The following is a 21214-nucleotide window of genomic DNA, read 5'->3' on the forward strand; positions in this document are numbered from 1 at the left end:
ATTTATTCTATTTTAGATGACTGATCTTTTTGGCTTCAAAATAGAATTGAACTGAACTTTTAAAAACGGATACAAGAATTTCAAATGCTTTTCTTCAGTATCCTCCTACAGACCACAAAATTCAGATAAAACATAGATTTTACAACTTACAAATAACAGGATAGCCATCATGGCCTGCACATGCTGCTGCTAACATTCTTCCATTCTGGGAGAAATTAACCCGGAAACATCCTCGTTCTCCTGAATGCAGTGAAAACAGGTGCTTGTTTGGGATGCGGCAAACCTATTAAATACAATTTTCCAAATGAAGTTAAGTAAATTAAATATCTATGATGGTTCAGTGATCATTTTAATGACCACTGAATTCTTTAAGTGCCTCATCATCAGGCTGCATAAATTTTAAAGGAACCATGGGAGGGGGAGGGAAGGGGAACTTTGGAGCTAGATAGCCCAGTGGAGAGAGGGTCAGGCCTACAGTCAGGAAGGCCTGGGTTCCAGAATCACTTCAGCCACTTCATAGAATCTGACCCTGGGTAAGTCTCTTAAATCAAGTCTAGCCCTTAGCACTCTTCTGCCTTAGAATTGATATTTAGGATAGTAAGATATAAGGTAAGAGTTTTAAAAATCAACAAACAAGTAAATTAATTAATTAAGGAGCCATGGGAGTGAGGGAAAGAAAAAAACTACCTCATATATTTTTAAAAGATTATTTTCTAGATCTCTTTCTCATGTCTACACAGAGCAGTAAGAAAAAAAAAAAGAATCAATGCCTTTACAAATTCACTCTTCCTACAATTTAGGCCCGAGAGGTCTACTGAGGGTTCCATAGTAAATTGTTCAGGAAGCTACAAGGATAAAAAAGAGACTCTGATTCCTACATGGAAACAGAAATATATTAAAATGTAGAATTTATTGCAGTGTAAAGAAGGGAAGAGAAGGGGCAAATACATAGCATACTGAAAATTTAGGAACACAATAATTTTTGTCTTTTATATTCCTGATCTCATTTTGTCTTCTAATTTCTATGTTGCTTTACAGTTTTACTACATAATAACAATCAAAGGGACTATTCCATCAAAGTTAATTTTAACACTACTCTTTTAGTAAACTCTCACTATTTCGGGAGGTCAGACTGATGCCATTTTGCTATGAACTAATAAGAATTCTTTGTAACAGGATCAGAAAGTTACACTTTGAAGTAATGAGTATAAACTGAGGTGGATGGATGTTGTTATCCACCCCAGGGAACTGGTTCTAAGTACTACAGTCCCCCTTAGTGAACTAAGGCAGATTGGTCCTTACCACACTAGGGCCAGAGTGCAAACCTGCCTTCCAAAACTTCTTGGTATAACAGTAACAGATTTATCGATTGACAAAGGGTGAGGAGGGAACATGTAGAAACGAGGATGCCCTAATCTCTAAGGTCTCTTACTTCCCACTTCCCTCTATATCCATCGCAAGATGGAGTCTCCCTGCTTCTGACTAAGTATCCTTGAACCCCCTCTAGGCTACTTGACACTAAAAATCCTCCCTTGTTGGTTTATCTGGTTGTTAATAATTTCTCCAAGTTGAATGAGGATGAACTCAAATTGACTGAGTCTACCCTGGGCTGGACCAGCCTGAGGTGAACTCCTCAGCCCATAAGTGCAGTAAGGGGGTAGGTAAATGGGATTAAGTGACTTGCCCAGGGTCACACAACTAGGAAGTGTTGGAGACTACATTTGAACTCAGGGCTCCTATCTCCTGGAATGGCTTTCTAGCAGCTGAACCACCTAGTTGTCCCACCAATACCTTCTTCATCTAAGCTAACCAGAAAAAGCTTGAGAAGGTCTAACCGTCTTATTCAAAAATCTTCAGAAACTCTCTGGTGGTGTCCAGAATAAAAGCCCAAATCCTTAGCCTCCCTTGGCCCTCCCTGGTATAGTTCCAATCTACTTTTCTAACCTTGTTCCATATTACCATCCATTACACACTCTGCCTTCAAGTTAAACACAACTAAAGTTATTGCCTAAATTCAATGTTATTTTCTTCCCTATGCAGTGATTTTTAAAATGTTTAATTCTGATCTTCCTTCAAGCCTTACTTTAGCCATCCCCTCCTCCACAAAGCTTTCCTCAATCCCAAATGAAAGTGTTTTCTCCCTCTTAAGTTTTCTTAGGACTTTTTCGGAATTGAATCCTTGCCTTTATTATACCCTATTTTCATCATTGTCCCATATTTTTTTTAAAAATTAATTTTATTTTCAGGACCAAGCTCTCTTACTTCCACCAAGAAAAACAAAGCCCATTACAATTATGTATAATCAAGCCAAAAAGAAAAATCCTATACTGACTATGTTAAAAAAAAATCCATCAGTCAGTCTGCAGTGGGACTCAATCAAGTGGCTGACTGGAGAGGGGTAGCATATCTCCTCACTTTATATATGCTGCATTCCCTCTTAAGCCCTGGCCATCACCATCAACTCACCAGTGTAAGATGAGTTCTTTAAGGACAGAAACCATATCATTATATGTCTTTGCATCCATGTATATACCAGAATGCTTTGCATATAGTAGATGCTTAATAAGTGATCACTATTTACTGTTAAATTATACTCTTTGTATATTCAAAAGCATCCAGCACAGTTCTATACCACTAACAGATAACTGACAAATATCTATTGAATGACTACATTAACAGTGAGAAAAACTGTTTTGTAATAATCTACTTTTCCCAGAAAGATAGGTTTGGGAGCATGTTTGATGGAGAAGTCAACAATGAACTGAAGAACCAGGGTCTGGGGGCATTTCCAACTCATCAAAACAGAGAGCTATTTTTGGATCAGGACCCACTAGAAAGTAACTGGAACCATTATGGTTTTTGTAGTTGTTGCCTAGTTGGACAGAGGGAGTTTTGAATTCAACTGAACAAATATTGATTTGTTCCACATATGTGGAAGTAACTACTATAACTTGAAATAAACACGTAAAGAGCATGAACCTAGAAATGAACTTGAAATTATTGCAATATTGCAATTGCAATTGAAATATTGCAATATCTTACCTGCCCAGGCAACCTCGACCACTTTATTAATTCCTTTTGGTCTTCTGGAACTGGTTCATTACTTCTTTTACTTGTCTCCTTCTGAAGTTCACAATATGATGTACTACCTTGTTCCTGCTGAAGTGCCATCATAGAACGAAAAGAAGGATCTACCTACAATTAATTAGGTACAACAATTTTTTAAAGTCCATAATTAGAGCACACAAAATGTTTTAAGATCTGAGAACAAGCTGTAAAGGGGGAAATAGTTTTAAAAAGTTAATTCTTGAACTAGTGGATTTTTTCTATTTTTATTTCAGATATAAGGCTTATCAAATTAATGCAAATAAAACAAAAGGGCATGTTGGCTTAAATGAAGTCCTCCTAGAACTTTGAAATACTGTTATTTTTTAACATCAATGTTAAAAGAAGAGAGATTTCCATTCTTGTGTTACTCTACCTAAACAAGTCTTATGATTGTACCTATACCTACACTATACCTATACCTATACCAAAAGATATGCTATTCTGAGAAATTCCTAGCTTTGAAATCTTTCATGCACTATCAACATAATCACAAGCTGTGTTCCATTCTTTTTAGCTGAACTACTTGGCTTCAGTAGTATTAGTGGAGTTTGTAATATTTTGTGATTAGTCATCTGGATTAATTTTATATCCTATGTGGGTTTCCTAATCTCATTTCAGAATCAACTTCTTGCTATCTAACTGATTTATGTACAACCATGTTAGCAACATATTTAAAGTTTACTAGGATTAAATTATAAATTATAAAGTAAATTAAATTATAAAGTATTGCTCTGTTTTTAAAGTTATCTCAAACCTTTTAGTGTTGCCTTCTTCCTTGCCACTATGGATGGAAAACTTTGGTGTCATCTTCCATTCCTCATTCATTCCCCAGAGAGTTAATCTATTGTCAAATTTTGGTTCTACCCTCACCACGTCTCTCACAATGTATCCCCTTTTCTCACAGTTTAATAGAGTCGTCGTCACCCCCAACATGAAGTCTTATAGTTGGCCTCCCGCCTCAAATCTCTCCTCATTCCAATTTGGCCTCTCCATGGCCATCAAAGTAATTTTCCTAAAGTCTGATGGTGTAACTCCATTTTTAAATAAACTCCACTAGCTTTCTCCTGTTGCCTCCAAGACCAACTATGAAGCCCTCTGATGAGCATTTAAAGTTCTTCACAATCTGACTCTTGCCTACCTGATCCATCTTCTCACACTATCATTCTAGGATCCAGCGTTACCAGCTTTATCACAGACCACTTCATTTCCCATCTTTCTGCGTTGGCCCTGGCTGTCCCCCAAGCCTGGAATATTCTGGCCCCTCACCACTGCCTCTTAACTTCTCTGGCTTTCTTCAAGGCTCAGTTCAAATTCTCCCTTTTGCAGGTCTTTCCCAGTCGTCCTTCCTCCCCTCTCTCATTCCCCCTTATCCTCCCCTGTAAGATAACTTTCAGCTCCTCTGTGTTCATTTCATATGTGCCCAGTCCTTTGTATGTTGTTTCCTGCATTAGAAGTTAAGCAAGCTTTTTGAGGACAAGGACCATGTATTTGCTTTATTTTGTGTAACTAGTGTTTAGCAGAGTTTCTGGCATATAACAAATGTTTAAAAATACCTGTCAACTGACTCTATTCACAACACTAAAAATGCAGTCTTAACAACTATAATCTGATTACATTTTTTTTAGAGGGAGAATTTTTAGGATGTCCATTGCCAGGAAGCCTGGTGTAAGGGAGCAAGCTATAACTTATTACAAACAAGGCATTATGGTGAAGCAGTATAAAAATGTAATCACAGAAATGTACAAGAGGACAAAAAGGGAGCTAATCACATGACAGTGTCAAGGAAGAGGCTTGCAGATTCCACAGCTATTTTTGTAATATAAAGAGAATACAAAAAAATCACCCCAGAACATTCTAACTAGACTCTCTGTTACAGGCAGACACTGTGGACAGGCAGAACTGGGCTATAATCTGCAACACTAGAAGCATATCCAAATTAAGAAAATCACAAATCCATTCATGTTATTGTATATTTTTTGTTATTTTTTTCATAATTAAAAAAAAGGGACCTTGGTGAACTTTTAATACAAGTAAAATAAAGCAAAATCTTCAAACCACATTCAGACTTTTGTAACTCCCTGTAGACAACCACCTACTATGACATATTTCCCAGGTAATACCCAAAGCCTCTTCCATTTCTACAAAGCTATGATTCAATTTCTCAAAAGACTGTCTTAGTCTGGAAAATCAACTGCTCACTGCTAAATTTCAGCTACTGAGAATAATTGATTTATAATTCTATCAAAAAACAAAATAACTTACATGATCTGGGAGTTTCAGACCTTTTATGGTTACATACAATGTTGATGGATAACGAATTCTTGGACATTTTGACCACCATTCAAAAACTTCAACCATATTTAACTGTGATCTAATCCTAGGAGGAGGGCAGTATAGTTGAAGACGGAGTTTCCCATTGATATTCAAAATTCCATTGGCTCCTACAAGCTAAAAAACCACAAAAAAAAAAAAAAACCCAAAGCATTAGGAACAATATCAGGAACTCATTCTCAAAATATCATTTTTCTGATTCAGAAGGTCCTATTATAAGTCACAAGCTAAAGGTAAGGAAATGATTTGACTCAATGGGTTAAGCAAGGTAATAGGTAAAAAATTTTATATTTCAGTTGCCTAGTTAACATGTCTATGCTTCACATTATAGACACTTAAATATCAAATTGCATTTGCTGGCAAGGATTTCCTTGAAAAATAATTGTATAACATTATTATTATTATGGTTAAATGAGGGCTATTTCTTTGAAAGTAGTGAAGTCCCGCCATTTTATACTAACTGGAGATAGTCCAGTCTAAATTAGCTAAAGGAGGCAATTAGAAATGATTTCTTTAAAAAAAAAAAAAAGGTTTTATTACTTTCAAGGATCCCCAATAAGAAGTAAGCTAAACTAAATACTACCTTCTGAAACTGGTTTAAAAACCAAACAATAATAGCTTATAATTAGCATATTATTTGGTTTGCTATGAAGGAGTACATCTGTACATTTTCTCCTTTATTCTTATTTACTTAACTTGGAAATAGAGTAAGTAAGTTGTCAGTCTTACACAGTGATAATCTTGGTTTTGCCTATGGTTCAAACAGCTAAGATTCCTATGGTATCACAGGCTGAATAAATAGAATAACAAACTGTTCAACTCAAATATTCTTTCTTAATGTAAAAAAATAAAAAAACATAACCCTGAGGAAATGGACATATTTGTCACTGATTGGATATATGGTAGGAGGCATTGAGGATTAGACCAAAGTTAGGAACTTAGACAAACAGAGCTAGAAGGTCATGAGGGAGGAACTAAAGGAAATCCAGTCTGGACTGAAGAGGATAGAAAGGAGAGCAATATATCTTCCTAATATCAGGGGAAAGTGAGGAAAGCTTCCAGGTCACCAGGTGTATCTCCTGGAGCAAAATTATGGGAAAGTATGGACAAAAGCCACAAAGGAGAGGCAGGAAAGGATGGGCTGAAATCTGTATCGTTAGGGGGAATAACTAGATGGACAAGATCACAGACCTAATTAAATATATAAGTGTTCATCATTTCCACCTGGAAATTATATTTTCCTCTTAGGTTATGTACCCACTAAAGTCTTAATCAAACATCAATTGTGGCATAGAAGTGTCCTTGTAGCTTCAAAGGCTAAGTCAGCAGTGAACAAACTCTTGCAGGCCCTAATGAGCTGAAAAGTCTGTTCCTAACAATGAATTATCTTCTAATAATCATCCTAAATAATAAGAAAAAGCTCATCACCTAAAGATGGTTACCAGGGGATGATATTTTGAGTTACATTAAAGCAAGAAACTATCTACTTAGAAGTGTTGTAATCAGCATGGCCAAAGTGAATAAAATAATGAAATGATAAATCTTCTGATGTTTATAGCCAGTATACAAGTAAATTGGCCTCAGCCAAGTCACTACCACTATAATAAATCCCAAATAAGTTGAATTTTGTTTTAAAAAGATCAATTTTCAAGTACAGGCCTATATACAGATAAATAACTGGGGACAATTTTTTCTGCTATTACCTAAAATTTAACTTCAGAGCCAACTCACCCTTCAAAGACCTCCAAAGCCCAATCTTTACCGAATACTGCACTTCATAACAAGATGGACTTACAATAAAAATATGAAATGAATAATCCACAAATACAAAAATGTTAAGAAATATGCTGATGGCAAGGGCAATCTATAAAAGCCTTACACCCTGAAGTGTGGCAATGTTCAACAGGGCCACAAGATGGCAATCTTATGACACGAGGAAAGACATTGCTTTAATTAAACCTCTGTCTTTACAATACAAAACTTTTGGGTGCTGCCTTTATCACCGAGGAAACGTGCCATACTGCTCGCTAATGCTAATTCCTCTCTCTGTACCTTTGATCCCATTTCTGCAGACTCTTAAAATTTCCTCGGTCCTCAATCAATCAATTAACATTGATTTATTAAACATTTTTCTGTGTCAGGCAATTTATTAAGTGCTAGTGAGATGAATGAAAAAGAAAAAAATAAAAGACCTTAACCCCCAAGAGGCTTACAGTCTAATGGAGGAGGGCTACTATATACATATTCTGGTCCAGAGAAGACAGACTGAGAGGGATTTGGGCCTGGGAGTGGGGGAAGGCCGACTCAGAAAAGCCTGGGGCAGGAGGTAAGACTTCTGCTGAGATTTCAAGGAAGCCAAAGACTCTAAGAAGTGAGGAATGCTGGAGACAGAGCCTGTCCTGTGAAGGGGTCAAGTTCAGGAAGGAGAAGGGTGCTGGCCTGGGAGAGTACTGAGGAACTGAGAGAAAAGGGGGCATGGCATCGCTAAAAGTCCATTTCAGAGGACTAAGATCCGAAGGTAGATGTGAAGATAAAAGATCAGATAACAGGATTTCAGAGTTCTTGAACAGGGAAAGATGAAGAGTGCGGCCCCTCAGGAGTGGGGAAGGCTCAGGTCCTGGGGAGTGGCGAGACTACAAAGTTGGTAAGTTTGGAGTATTGGAGCAAATATCATTATGCATGTTGAAAACCCCAGTATGAAGGCAGGATTTGCAAGAGAGGAAGGCTAAGCACACAATGAAGTCACTGTGAAAAGAAGGAGAGTGTCCGTGGAATCAGGAGATAAGGAGTTCTGAGAATCCTGACTGGGTGTTAAATTTGATTGAATGGATTTCACAGGAGAAGAGGTTATGTGGTGATGGTGGGAGAGAATTGGGACTCAGTGTGTGCTAAAAAATGGAAAGAGAGAAAGAGGGCAATGTTAAATGAAAGCTAATTGAGTATGGAGCAAGAGGAGTCAGTTCCTTATGATGGAAAAGTGAGTAAAAGTAAAACAATATAGCTCTTTCACAACTTTAGCAAGGCTGAAAAAAAAAAGGGGAGCACAGGATTGAGAAATGACCAAGAAATCTAAAGAGAAAATACAGTAAGTACATTTTGCCCGCTAAATTCCACACAAAGAGATAGCCTCAAGTCTGTAGTATTCGAGAAGGGATCCAATCAGAAAAGACTAGCCTAAAAACACAATTATAAGCCTTCCAGCTTCCAGGGAAAACTGGGAAAACCTAGAGCCTAAAACTATGTACCAGGGACAGGAAGACAGGAACCCAGAACACAGTCTAGCCAAGGACACTTGAAGTCTACAGGTATGACATTAAACTAGAACCAAACAGAGAGCAAAGATCAGTATGATCTCTGGCTCAGACTATTCCATATTGAATCATACCCAAGCTGCCCAGCATACACCATCACTCAACAGTGCTAGTCAGCCACTTCTGAAGCACTTAAAATATTCAGAGTAAAAATCACACAGCAATACAAAAGAAGGCCCATAACTCATTCCAAAAGCACACAGATCTTGGCCCCAAAACAAAGTCCCAAATCAGGAAGTAGGAAAATGAGTAATTAGACGAAAACATCAATGATAAAGAAATGGCATGAAGCCAAGAACTCTTTAAGACAAACTCAGAAGAAGAAAATAATTCCACGTCCAAATCTATAAGCGAAGTCATGGATTTGCCAGAAGATCTACTGGAATTCATGAAAGAAAAGAAGCTAGAGGATTTTGTTTTTAGTGATCAAATATATGAAAGGAAAGTTCTAAACAAAAGAACTAGAAAGGAAGTAGATTTAAATGGGGAAAAAATGGAAACAAAAGAAACAGCATAGTAGAGAAACTACAAAACTTACATAATATACTCCTTAAAAATCAAACTTAAAGGGGGTAGCTGGGTAGCTCAGTGAATTGAGAACTAGGTCTAGAGACGGGAGTTCCTAGGTTCAGATTTGGCCTCAGACACTTCCCAGATGTGTGACCCTGGGCAAATCACTTAACTCCCATTGCCTAGCCCTTACTGCTCTTCTGCCTTGGAAGATTCCAAGACAGCAGGTAAGGTTTTTTGTTTTTTTTTTTAAATCAAACTTAATATCAAAGAAAGATAGAAATTAGTTACTATGTAAACAAGAAACATTTGAAGAAAAATGACTACAGTAAAATTAGAAAATGTATCAAAATAACTGACTTGGAAAAGTGGTCAAGTGTGACCAACCACTCTCTTAAATCTTTTTTTTTTTCAGTGTTTAAACTTTATCTTGTCTTGGCTCATATATATTTGATGAAACCCAAATGATCTTGGGAGAAGAGGCCAAATTGATTTGAGAATGAATGATTTGAGAATTGATAAGTATTTAAACACCTATAATATGCCAGACATTAAGCTAAGTGCTCAGGATAAAAATATAAAAAGGGAACAGTACATAACCTCAAGGAACTTACATGCTAACATTCCAACAGGAAGATTAAAAGTGTGGACAAAGGAAGGGAGTTTTGTTCTAGAGAGCTGTAGGGATCATGAGTGGAGTCCCAGAGTAGCCATTTAATATGTACTTTCTAGCAGTATTTTACTTACTTGATTAAAGCAAAAACAAGAATTAGAAATGGGGGCAGCCATGGATGGCAGTGAGGAGGAGTCAGTATCAGGACCGATGGCAAGATGCTTTCAGTTACCTGGTAGATGACTTCATGGAATCTGAAGGAAGATTTTAAATATTTACAACATTTTAAAAATTACCTTGAGAAATGCCCATGCAATTTTGCGAAAACCCCTTTCCTGGACTTGAACCTCAGAGTTGGCCTTGGCTTCATCCATGCTTAAGAAATCAAGAATCTGAAAATATTTAGTTAAAAAAAAAAAAACATTCATTCTTATTGAACTATGGTTGACCTAAATGTTAACATTTTCTAGATGAAAAAAATCCTAATGCTACTGCATTTTAAAAATACATATCAGATGCCAATTTAAACATATTAAAGTAGCTTTGATCTATCAATGACATATTTTATCTTATTTGCATTTTACCTTAGTCTCACAACAAGTAACTTAATGTTTAGTGTGGCTGTTCGCATCTCATTTTCTTTTTTGTGAATTTTTTTCTTTAATTCCCCATGCATAAATAGGAAATTTTAGTGATCAGTATGATTCTACTAAATAAAATTGCTCACTGCTAAGCACATTATTGGAGCTGGTAAGCTAAGGCTTACTAATCAATTACTGAACACACACAGGTGCAGACAAGTGCACACACAAACTCACATAAGAAGGACGGTATTACATATAATAATCATTTTTTTATATGGGGAGAAAACTAAAAGTAATGATTATCAGAGGTCATTTCAGTTAAACAGTAGTAAGGCTATATGAGCACAAATGTACACAATATCAAGTGGATATGTCTGATAAAATGTATGGTCCATGAGGAAAAGGGTTGTTTTACTTTCATCTTTATTCCTAGCAGAGTGTCTGTAATTAAGCATTTAATAAATAGTAAGTATTTAATAAATGCTTGTTGATTGGTTGCTAGTAGAGAAAGAGTCTAGTTTTGGGTTTGGTAATCTTCTAGAAAGAGAAAAGGATAAATGTCCCTTCCAGCCTTTATGTGTCAAAAGGTTTAACGAAAGAGAAAAACAAAATCACTATTGCACCACTGGGAGAAAAATAAAACTCAGGATAACAGCTAGACAAAGGAGAGAAATAGCTGCAGAGCACTAGCTGTACAGATAATAGCAAACATTCCTCCTTCCTCAGAAACCATGCCAATTATGCTGTTACTTTTTTTTTTAAAGATGCTCATCTACCAAACAGTCTCTAGTAATAAAAAATAAAATAAACAGCAATTAAAATATAAATCTACAATCTCATCTCCAAGATTGTCAGTGCAAACAATTTGGTTGGACAATAGGATGGTAGGAGACATACATTAACAAAAATGAATGTCAAATAAATAAAACTGATAATCATTATAAAGGTATATTTTTAAAATGTCATCATTTGGCTTCTTGGATCTCAATAGCGCTTTGGGAAATTTGTTCTTTAACAATTGAATTTTTCATTTTTCCAAAATGAGGCAAACCCGTTAAAATATCTTTTATTACTCTGCTCTGAGACACATGAAAATACTTTTCATCTGAGTCGAAAGAAGCTATGAGCTTGATAAAAACAAATTCTCTTTGAACACTAATTATATTTAAATCATGAAGACTAAGCACTGTAAATTTTATAAACTACCAAAGTACCCCCCAAAAGATTTAACTTTAAGGCTTAAAAAAGTAAATTAAAATAAAATCATTTCCCTGCATAAAATACAAATTTAAATATACAAATTATAATTAAAATGAATTAAAAATAGACTAGTATAATGAAGGAAAAATGAATGACTACCTTAGGATGAAAATCATAACTCTTTTATTATATTTGACTCTCCTAAATTCTAAAATACAGGGTTATAGAATGCCAGTAGAATAGACTATGAATTCCTCTAGAGCAGGAACTGTTTTTGCCTTTCTGTCCACTTCCAGTCAGTTGTCTTACACAGAGGAAGAAGGATAAAGACCAGAGCTGTGATTTCACTGGTATGGGGAAGTTCAAGATGAGAAACCCCCCTCTAGGAATCCAATTCCACACCTTTTTGGCCACTCAGAGCCCTAGAGGGCTGACCACTGCCAGGAAGGGGCTGAGGCAGCCCTGGACCACTGGTCTCCCCACTCCGCTCCGCTCCGCACCCACAGAGTGGACAAGAACACTGCCCTGCACTGAGCTCAGGATCAGGAGCCTAACTGGCCTCCAGGAAAGAATGTCAAATTAAGTCACTGGGTCTATTTGTTCTGGCGAAGTCTGCAGGGAGAGAGACTCCCAATGCTGCCTGACTCCTCTTACACTGAAGGTGGGCCACAGGGAGCCCTTTCAACTTGAACTTGAGCCTTAGCTTAACTTGTGAAAGGAGAGCTCAGATTTGTCCTAGAAAGACGATTTCAATACTGCGACTCACCAGGATGGGAGAACTTCTGAGCCTCGGTTTCCTTATCTACAAAATGGGCTTCCTATGGCAACTATGAGGCTCCAATGAGACAATGTAAATAAAAGCATTTCTGCAAACCTTAAAGCACTCCATAACTGCTGGTGAGTAATAGTAAGAAGGAGCCTTTCCTTTCTGATCACTTTTAGAAAGAGGATTATCTATATTATTTTCAATGAGTTGTGTCCGACTCTTTGTTACTCCATTTGTGGAGTTCTCTTGGCAAAGATACTAGAGTGGCTTTTCATTTCCTTCTCTAGCCCACGTTACCCATGAGGAAACCAAGTCAGAAAGGGTTAAGTGACATGCCTCGGGTCACACAGTGTGTAAGTCTCTGAGGCTAAACTTGAACTCGAGGACATGACTTCAGGGTCAGCACTCTATACACTGTGCCAACAAGCTGCTCTTATGATTATAATTATAGAATGAATGGTTATTTTATAACCCTTACCTTGCATCTTATAATCAATACTGTGTATTGGCTCCAAAGCAGAAGGGCGGGACGGGCTAGGCAATGGGGGTCAAGTGACTTGCCCAGGGTCACACAGCTGGGAAGTGTCTGAGGCCACATTTGAACCTAGGACCTCCCAGGCCTGGCTCTCCACCCACCCAGCCAGTAAGCTGCCCCCAGTACGGATGGTTATTAAGAGGTTTGTGTGGAAATTTAAGTGACCCTAAACAAACTGGCAGGTCTTCTGCAAATCCACGGGTTCCCCTACTTCCGGTTTCCTCATCAGAAAAAGGAGGGAGTTTGACTCAATAAGTCTCTCTGCTCCACTTGCAATTCTAAGTGGAGCAGGCAAGGAGGGAAAGCATCCTGCACACAGAGGGGAAGGCGGAGCATCGAGCTCAGAGCCCAGGGAGCGGGATCACAGAGAGTGGGGAGCGGCGTAAGCCAGAAGCGAGGAAGGACATCTGGCCTCCACAGAGGGAAGAAAAATAATGAAAACTGTGCGAAAATGGATCAGTCCCTTCCTCTGGCACTGAGCACGCACACACCGGATGGCCACCCGTCAGGCAGGGTGGAAGGGGCCTGCCGTAGAGCTCTGTGGGGGGTGGGGGAGCGCCCCTTCCGACTCTGTGCTTCTAGAAGGAACAGAACCACGGGCTGCCCCTGGGTCAGCGTCCTCTTCTCTAACACAGTGACTTCCTTCTTCCGTCCTCTCCTCTCGAGCCCATCCATCCAGTTAGGCCCAGGCAGAGCCCCTTCCTGGGGAAGCTTTTCGCACTCGCTTCCATTCACAGCCACCTCACTCTCTGAACTCCCTTTCCTCTCGCCCATCAGTTCATGTCCACGCCTCGGTCTCAGAATGGCAGGCTTGGTCTGCTTCCGTGTCCTCTGCCTGCTTAGCTGTCAATTCCCTCAGCAGCCTCTTTGCGCCCCCAGAATCTCAGGGCGGCAGGAGCGTCAGACAGCCTTTCGTTCACCCCAAACCCGAATCTACAGCATGTGAGACAAGGGCTCAACCCGTCTCTGCCTCCAAGGTAGGAGTCCTATCTCCAAGGGTGGCCCATTTCATGCTTGGATAGTTCTACCATTAGAAGTTTTGCCTGTCGGGAAGCCTAAATCTGCCATCTTGAAATTTCCAATAGCCCTCTTATACTCTGTATACTACTGTCACCACGCCTCATCCAAAACAGTGTTGAATAAACAGATGTTTAATAAGTATTTGTTGATACAATAATTTCAGATGTCATTGTTGACAAAATATAAAACTATTGTGCTATTATTTAAGTATGACTATATATTAAATATAGTTTATCAGTCATAAGTCATATTGTAATTTTTGGAATAACATGAAAAACTATTATATTTAACATACCTCAAAAAACAGAATTACTTTAGGGCTTTCTTCAGATTCTTGGAGGAAATAACTAAATCGTTCATTAAATACAATTTGCTCCTCCCACTCTGGAAGTCTTGATTTAAAATGTTTGAAATCATAAGGTTGGGTCATAATAGGAAGCACATTCTCTACTCTCTCTTGTTCATAAAAAGATGAAACAGCCCGGTTGCTATATAAAAAGAGAAAACACTGATGTATAAAGCATTACAAATAGAGGAAGGAAGCAAGGAAGAAAAGTTGTGGAAAGTAGGTAATAATTTAGTAAGAGGCTATAATGATATCAAATAAAAACTATTTTTGGCTCCCAATAATAAAAATTCACATATCTGTGGCTAATAAGGCTTAAAAAACACTTTCCTTTAGAAAAGTCATGAGTGAGAGCCAGGCCCAGAGATGGGAAGTCCTGGGTTCAAATGTGGCCTCAGACACTTCCTATCTGTGTGACTCTGGGCAAGTCCCTTAATCCCCATTGCCTAGCCCTTATAGCTCTTCTGCCCTAGAACCAATATCCAATAGTGATTTTTATTTTAAGTTTTGGCAGAAAGCATCGTTAATAATTTACTGAATAGTTCAATGACATGTTTATATATGAAAATGTATTTTTGTTTTTAGTCTTGTTTTCTTAAGAGTTCATTCTGCATGAACTATGTCTATTTGATATTTGCAATATTTAATACTTTTGAATAAATACTGATGCTATATTTTGCCTGTTCATAATAAATAGATCTTTAATTCTGACGAAAAAATGGTGCCCAAACAACTGTTTAACACTTCACTTAAAACTTTGATGTCAGTACAAAATGGATCACTAAACAAAATTATCTCTAGTCCCATCTCCCATGGCTTTCAAAGATGCATTTTGCTTTGATAATACAAGTGCTTTTCATTTTACTCAAAAAGGATACGTACACAACACTGGATTACTACACTTCTCAGTTGTATGACTATAAAGATGCTATCTGCTATGGAAATCATGTGAAAAATTCTGCCCATTCCTTTCTCAAGTTTTTATAAATAATAATCTCAATGTTTTCAAACTATTATCATAAAGACATTCCTGCATAAAAATGAGAAAGTGGATCTAGAGATTAGTAGTTGTTGATGTTTTATCATCTATCTTTTTTTATTAAGATGGTCTTTTCCATACTGCCTGGCCTCCAGCATGAATTTCTTCTGCATGGATATGGGAGACCCATTCTTCATTCAACATCCAGCCATTCTCACCATTTCATCAACTTCATGCAATGACCAATTCCTCACATACTACATCAGGTAGAGGGGGAATATAGTCCAAATCATACAACTGTTATCATCTCTTCTAGGTTAACACTGTGAATCTTTAAAACATAGCTATTTTCAATGCTAGTGGGTGAGCAAATGGGAAAATATAATTACCTGTGCTCTTTCTTGACGTATAGACCAGTATTCTGATCAATCACATGGATTTTTACCATTGGGTGAGAAATCAGAAAATCTGTTCTAAGTCGATCAGCTCGATGGACATAAACTCCCAAAACAAGGGCATCATCAAACCCACTGTTAGGCTGACTTGAAACTTCCAGGCTCATTCCTTCTTGGACATTATCAATATCAATTTCCTCATTGTCTTCTGAAACTATAAGCAGGGTAAAAACGCAGGTACAGTCAAATATCAAAATATCCTAAATTCACTATTTGTCCTAAGGTTCCCATGTCACTGACTCACTGAGGACCTAAAACATACAGGCCTATAAGTACTGAGCTGTGTTTCAAGAAGAAATGTTATGGGGCAGACTCTACATTCTGAAACTATTCTAGTATTTCTGATAATTTATTCTTTTTTGACAAAGTCCAAGATGGGGCTATGTTATACTGATAACATATATATATATATATATTTATATATATATTTCCTAATATAAAAGCTTAATATATAACCACTACTGGGGGAGCTGGGTGGCTCAGTGGATTAAAAAGATGGCTTAGAGATGGGTTCAAATCTGGCCTCAGACTTTCTAGTTGTGTGACCCTAAGAAAGTCACTTAAATCCCACAGCTTTTATTAACTTTTATTGCTCATTTGCCAGGACCCAATATACAGAATTGATTCTAAGATACAAGGTGACAGTTTAAATATATTCATATATATGTGTATTCATTTTTAATATATATCACATGTTTTCATATCTGCATTTAATTTTGTTTTTGTTTGCTATGTCTTATCAATACAGTACCTTTCTACAAAGGAAGTACATACTAATCAATAGTTAATTGGTTGAAAACAACAAAAATTAACTCAAAGAAGTATAATCACGACCAGGTTTGACACCAAGGAGAAGATGAAGATGCACCTTCCCTACTCCTTTGTAGAGATGAGGGACTCTAGGTGCGGGACACTGCATCTACTAGATGATCTATCTGATGCATTCATTTGCTGAACTGCCTTTTCCCCCCTTTATTTCATTCACTGTTGCAAGGGAAGGAATATATTTGTAAATGAAATTGATGTCTAAATGAAACATCAATATTTCCATAGAGACTTTAGGGATCAAGGGAAGCTGGAAGTCATGAAAAGAACTTGACAGATTCCCAAAGCAGGAAGAGATCCAACAAGGAAGGATTTCCTCTAGATGATGAAAGCCTCTAGATGTTCCAACTTGTTGATGATATTTTCCTGGCTGCATCAGACTCAGGAAACAGCAGACTTACACATAAGATCAACAATTACATTAGAGTTTGCACTAAGTAATGAATAAAAAAGTCCACTGTTCAGATGACATCGGGCAAATGAATGGACAGTCTGTAGGGCCTGCCTGTCGGGATATGTATGAACATGCCAACTAGAGAGAGAGAGATAAACAGAGAGATAATCTTAATCAGGTCATGCAAATGGATCATGATCTTGGACCAGAATTAAACAAAAGAAGAGAAGGTGGACCAGACTGTCATGAAGAAAGTTGAACATCTGTACTAAGCATAAAATAGATCAGTCACAGACTTGGAGCTGAAAGGGAACTTCAGAGGTTGTCTAATTCACCTCCTCCTTATTTTATAAATTAAAACTCAAAACTAAAACACAAAGTTGGACCAAAGTCCTCTGACTCTAAATCCAGTGTGCATGATTTTTCCACTGTACAACTAAGCTAAATATATATATGTATAATATATATATAAATAAAATATCCATTTAAAATTATATTTTAGTGACTTAATTCCCTTTAGGAAGCCAAGAAATTTTGGGAAGGAAATACTAGATATATTCTGATTGAATAGGGATCACCAACCTGCTCTAGGTTTCTTTTTTGTCTTTCTGGTTTTCGCTTTTGGCTGTTCCACATTTTCTTCAACAGTTTGATCTGCTTTTATTTCATTCTTCTGGTTAAAATCTGAAGATAGCACCTCATCTGATGTGTTCTTCTTTTTGATCTTTTCTTCGTCTACATTATGCTGCTGCTCAGAGAGGGATGCCACACTGAAAAGTAACCATAAATATATTATCAAATAATACACAACCAATTTATTATGCATGGCTTAGGGAAGGATAGACATCACATAATATCGCCTCTGCTTTGGGTGTCTTTATATTTCTTGGTGCAAAAGAAGGTTATGTAAGTCCTACCAAGTTAGAAAGTCTTCAAGAATGAGCTTAGCAAAGTCTACCGTCAGAGCACCACCCTAGCCAAATTCAGAAAGATCATATCCAGGTTGGCCACAGGATGACACATTTTTCAGACACAGCAATTTTTTTTAACCCTTACCTTCTTACCTCTTAAAATTAAGAGTCAGACTTCCGGGTAAGCATGGCTGCAGAGTGTAACAGTTAAAATTTAGGGGAGACTGAGGCAGGTAGAAATTAGTTTCTCTCTGCAAGGAATATTATATTTTTTAGAGGTTTATTGAAGATTAAGGATTAAAGAAAAGACAGGATAAGAAACACGTGCCTAGGCCAGAGTGGCCTAGATAAGGTAATCTCACATCATCGAAGAGACACCTCTGCTCCAAAACGGAAGTCCAAAAAGAGCCCTTCAAAAGACTTTGCAATCAGCTGAAGTACCTTCTCGATCTCACCCACCTCAGAATTCCGTGAGAATACAAAGAATTTTGGGGAAGTGGAGCAAGGACTTGTGAGGATTGAAGTCCAGAGTTCAAATCTCAATTTTACATTTCTCCGTTTTGATCCTCTGGGAAGAAGTCCTTCCCCAAAGAATCATAAAAACAATCAATTTAAAGATTACAATAATTTGAGGATAAGAAAAAAAATAAAACCAATAATTACTGAACGCATGGACAAAAAGCCAGTTGGGGGCAGTCCCCTTTGGCATGAAAGTATACATACAAATAAATGTTCAATCAACCACACCCAAAGTTCAATTTTGTGCAACTTGTGGTCTGGAGGCTTCTTCATGGTGGCTTCTCCAATAGTTCAGTTCTGGATTCAGAGAGGTAGCATCTTCTTTACCTAAAATTCTTCTCAAAAGGAATTTAAACTTTGTAATTTAAATAATAATTTTTTTTTACATTCCCCCCATTAAGAGGGTGATTGACAAATACAGAAACACTTAAGGATGCATGGCTGAGGTATGAAGTATATGAATCAATTGGCAAAAGATATTAAAAAGACATCAGAAAAATCCAAAGAAAAAAAGAAAAAACTCTGGATGAAAATATAGACTATCAAAGTCTTATGTGTAAAAATTCCAAGTAAAAAGAAAAATAAATCTATAATAGGTCCTTCTATCAGGGCCCAATCAAAATGATCTAGCAATGATGCATTTACCCAGTCAATAGCCAGGACTACAGAAAGGTACCACATTATGGAAGGCAGGAAAAAAAGGGACCAGATTATGGGAGCCAAGGTTTCGGGGATACTTGTCTGTGAGTATTTTCAGAATGAGTGTGGACACAAGGAAAGCCTATGTCTAGCAATGATAAACACAGTAACCTCGAGTCTTCACACTAGGTTCAAGACCTTTCTTTGTATTGGCCTAGAAGTGCATCAATCCATCCTGGATTGGCTTTTCTTTGGCTCTGTGAAATGGCTCTTGTGTGTATATCTTGTCCTGGAATCAGACAGAATCATTAAGCAAAGTCCCATAATTTTTTAAAATAATTAGTGGCATCATTTTTATAGTCTCTAGCTTTTTAGGGCATGCATTAGCAAATGTATTTCAAACTTGTAGTACTGAAAAATCAAAAGGTTAAAGAAAATCCTAATACTGGTGACATGTGCTTCAAATATAAAAAAGAGAAAAATATATAAAAACCTGAAAAGGTATATTGCACATGCAAGAAAAATATAATAATAAAAGAGCTTTAAAATTCCAAAATATAGCTTATAATCATTGACACTCTGTGTCAGCTAAGAAAATATAAAATGCAAGGCTTTCTCACCAAAAATGAGATCCATTTCCTCTCAACATCTGGCCATGATCACAGTGAGTAGAAGGCAAATGAATTGAACAAGGTTAACAATTTTTCATTTTTAAAAATACAGTAAGTACAAATATGTAGGTATCGAAATCCCCGAAATTCTCAATAGCCCAATTAATTATAATAGCAAACAAACACACTTTCATATTTCACATAAGTTGCTGTATGGCATTTTAAAACCTATTAATTGATGGATATTTGTCACAATTTTTATAATCATAGCAAATCTTTCAACCTTGGTATTTAAACATATTTTTAAAAAAAGTAAAACTCCTCTTGGGTTAAGAACATAATCAAGAAATCTATATATCATTCTGGTAGAAGTAAAGTAGTGAGCTGAAGAGTATAAATAAAGGGATGCTCCTTTTTCTTGGAGGCTTTTTTAGGGGTACAAATGCCCTGAGATTAACTGCCCCAACTTCCATTCACATATTTAGAAATGTGGGAAGGTTGGGGGTTATAAAATGTATTTCACTTCAGCTACTAGAATGGGCATTACCTCGTGGTAGGGGCAGGCAAAAATAACCAGAGATTGTCAAAAAAAAATTACAAAAATCATATTTAAAAAACCCTTAAAATAATTTGAGGTATTTTAGCACATTAAATCTTCCAAAGGTTGTTATACAATTTTAACTGGTTCTGAAGTCCATCTATCCTCGGCAAAATAGAAAAAAGCTGTTTTTTTTTTCATATGGGCTTAATTACAATAATATTTGTTCAATAGTTATAGGGGAAAAACAATAGAATTTCAAAACTCAGTACATTCAAAATAAGTTCAATCAACCTTCAGTGTAACAGGATAATATTCAATCCAGTAATATATGAATTTAACATCACAAAGTTAAACCTTAAATAAAAAATGCAATAGAATACAGAGATTTTTATAAACCATTGGAGTCTGAAATGCCTCAAAATATAGCCTTTAAGTTCCTTGGGTTCTTATCCATTTAAGTGTCTATTGTCCGAAGGCAGAGAGGTAAGGGCTAAGCAATGGGGGTTAAGGGATCTGCTCAGGGACCCACAGCTGGGGAGTATCTGAGGCCAGATTTTAACCCAGGACCTCATGTCTTTAGGCCTGGCTATCAGTTTGCTGAGACCCATTTGCCTCCCCAAAGTTGAAGTTGAATCTTTGGGCTGAATCTTTCTTCTGGCACACAGGTGAAATCAATGAAATTACCAGAACAGTCAAAAGGTATCCTTTTAAATGGCCCATTGTACACTCTTCTGCCAAAGGGGACTGCCCCCTAATTAGCTTTTGTCAATGTGCCCAGCAAAACATTGGTTTTGCTGTCTCTATCTCTCCTATTTTTCCTTTATCTCTAACTATTGTAATTTCATAGCTAGTATGTTTAAAAGACCCATCGGAGAGGTTAGCCTTCCTTGGGCCTCAGGGGGGAATTATGAATTTCAAAACTACTCAACCCTGTTCAAACCATTCTTTAGAGGATGGGATTTGGCTATTTCCTGATCAATAACAATGGAGATACTTGGAATGACAGAATCAGGTCT

The 21214-nt window shown here is 37.2% G+C and overlaps 1 protein-coding gene across 4 annotated transcripts in view; it reads right to left on the bottom strand.

The window, feature by feature from the left end:
• The window catches only part of AHI1 (Abelson helper integration site 1), a 278473-nt gene that overhangs the window by 233478 nt on the left and 23781 nt on the right, over window positions 1-21214 (bottom strand). For all 4 annotated transcript variants that reach the window (XM_007484594.3, XM_007484595.3, XM_007484597.3 and 1 more), the window contains 7 exons: window positions 17560-17747; window positions 15693-15912; window positions 14274-14466; window positions 10170-10265; window positions 5371-5556; window positions 3043-3195; window positions 151-283 (listed from right to left, as the gene is read on the bottom strand). In XM_007484594.3, the coding sequence (XP_007484656.1) occupies window positions 151-283; window positions 3043-3195; window positions 5371-5556; window positions 10170-10265; window positions 14274-14466; window positions 15693-15912; window positions 17560-17747 (1169 nt within the window). The remainder of the gene's footprint in view (window positions 1-150; window positions 284-3042; window positions 3196-5370; window positions 5557-10169; window positions 10266-14273; window positions 14467-15692; window positions 15913-17559; window positions 17748-21214) is intronic.

This window comes from Monodelphis domestica, chromosome 2, assembly GCF_027887165.1.
Source record: "Monodelphis domestica isolate mMonDom1 chromosome 2, mMonDom1.pri, whole genome shotgun sequence".
In the NCBI taxonomy this organism is placed as follows: Eukaryota; Metazoa; Chordata; class Mammalia; order Didelphimorphia; family Didelphidae; genus Monodelphis; species Monodelphis domestica.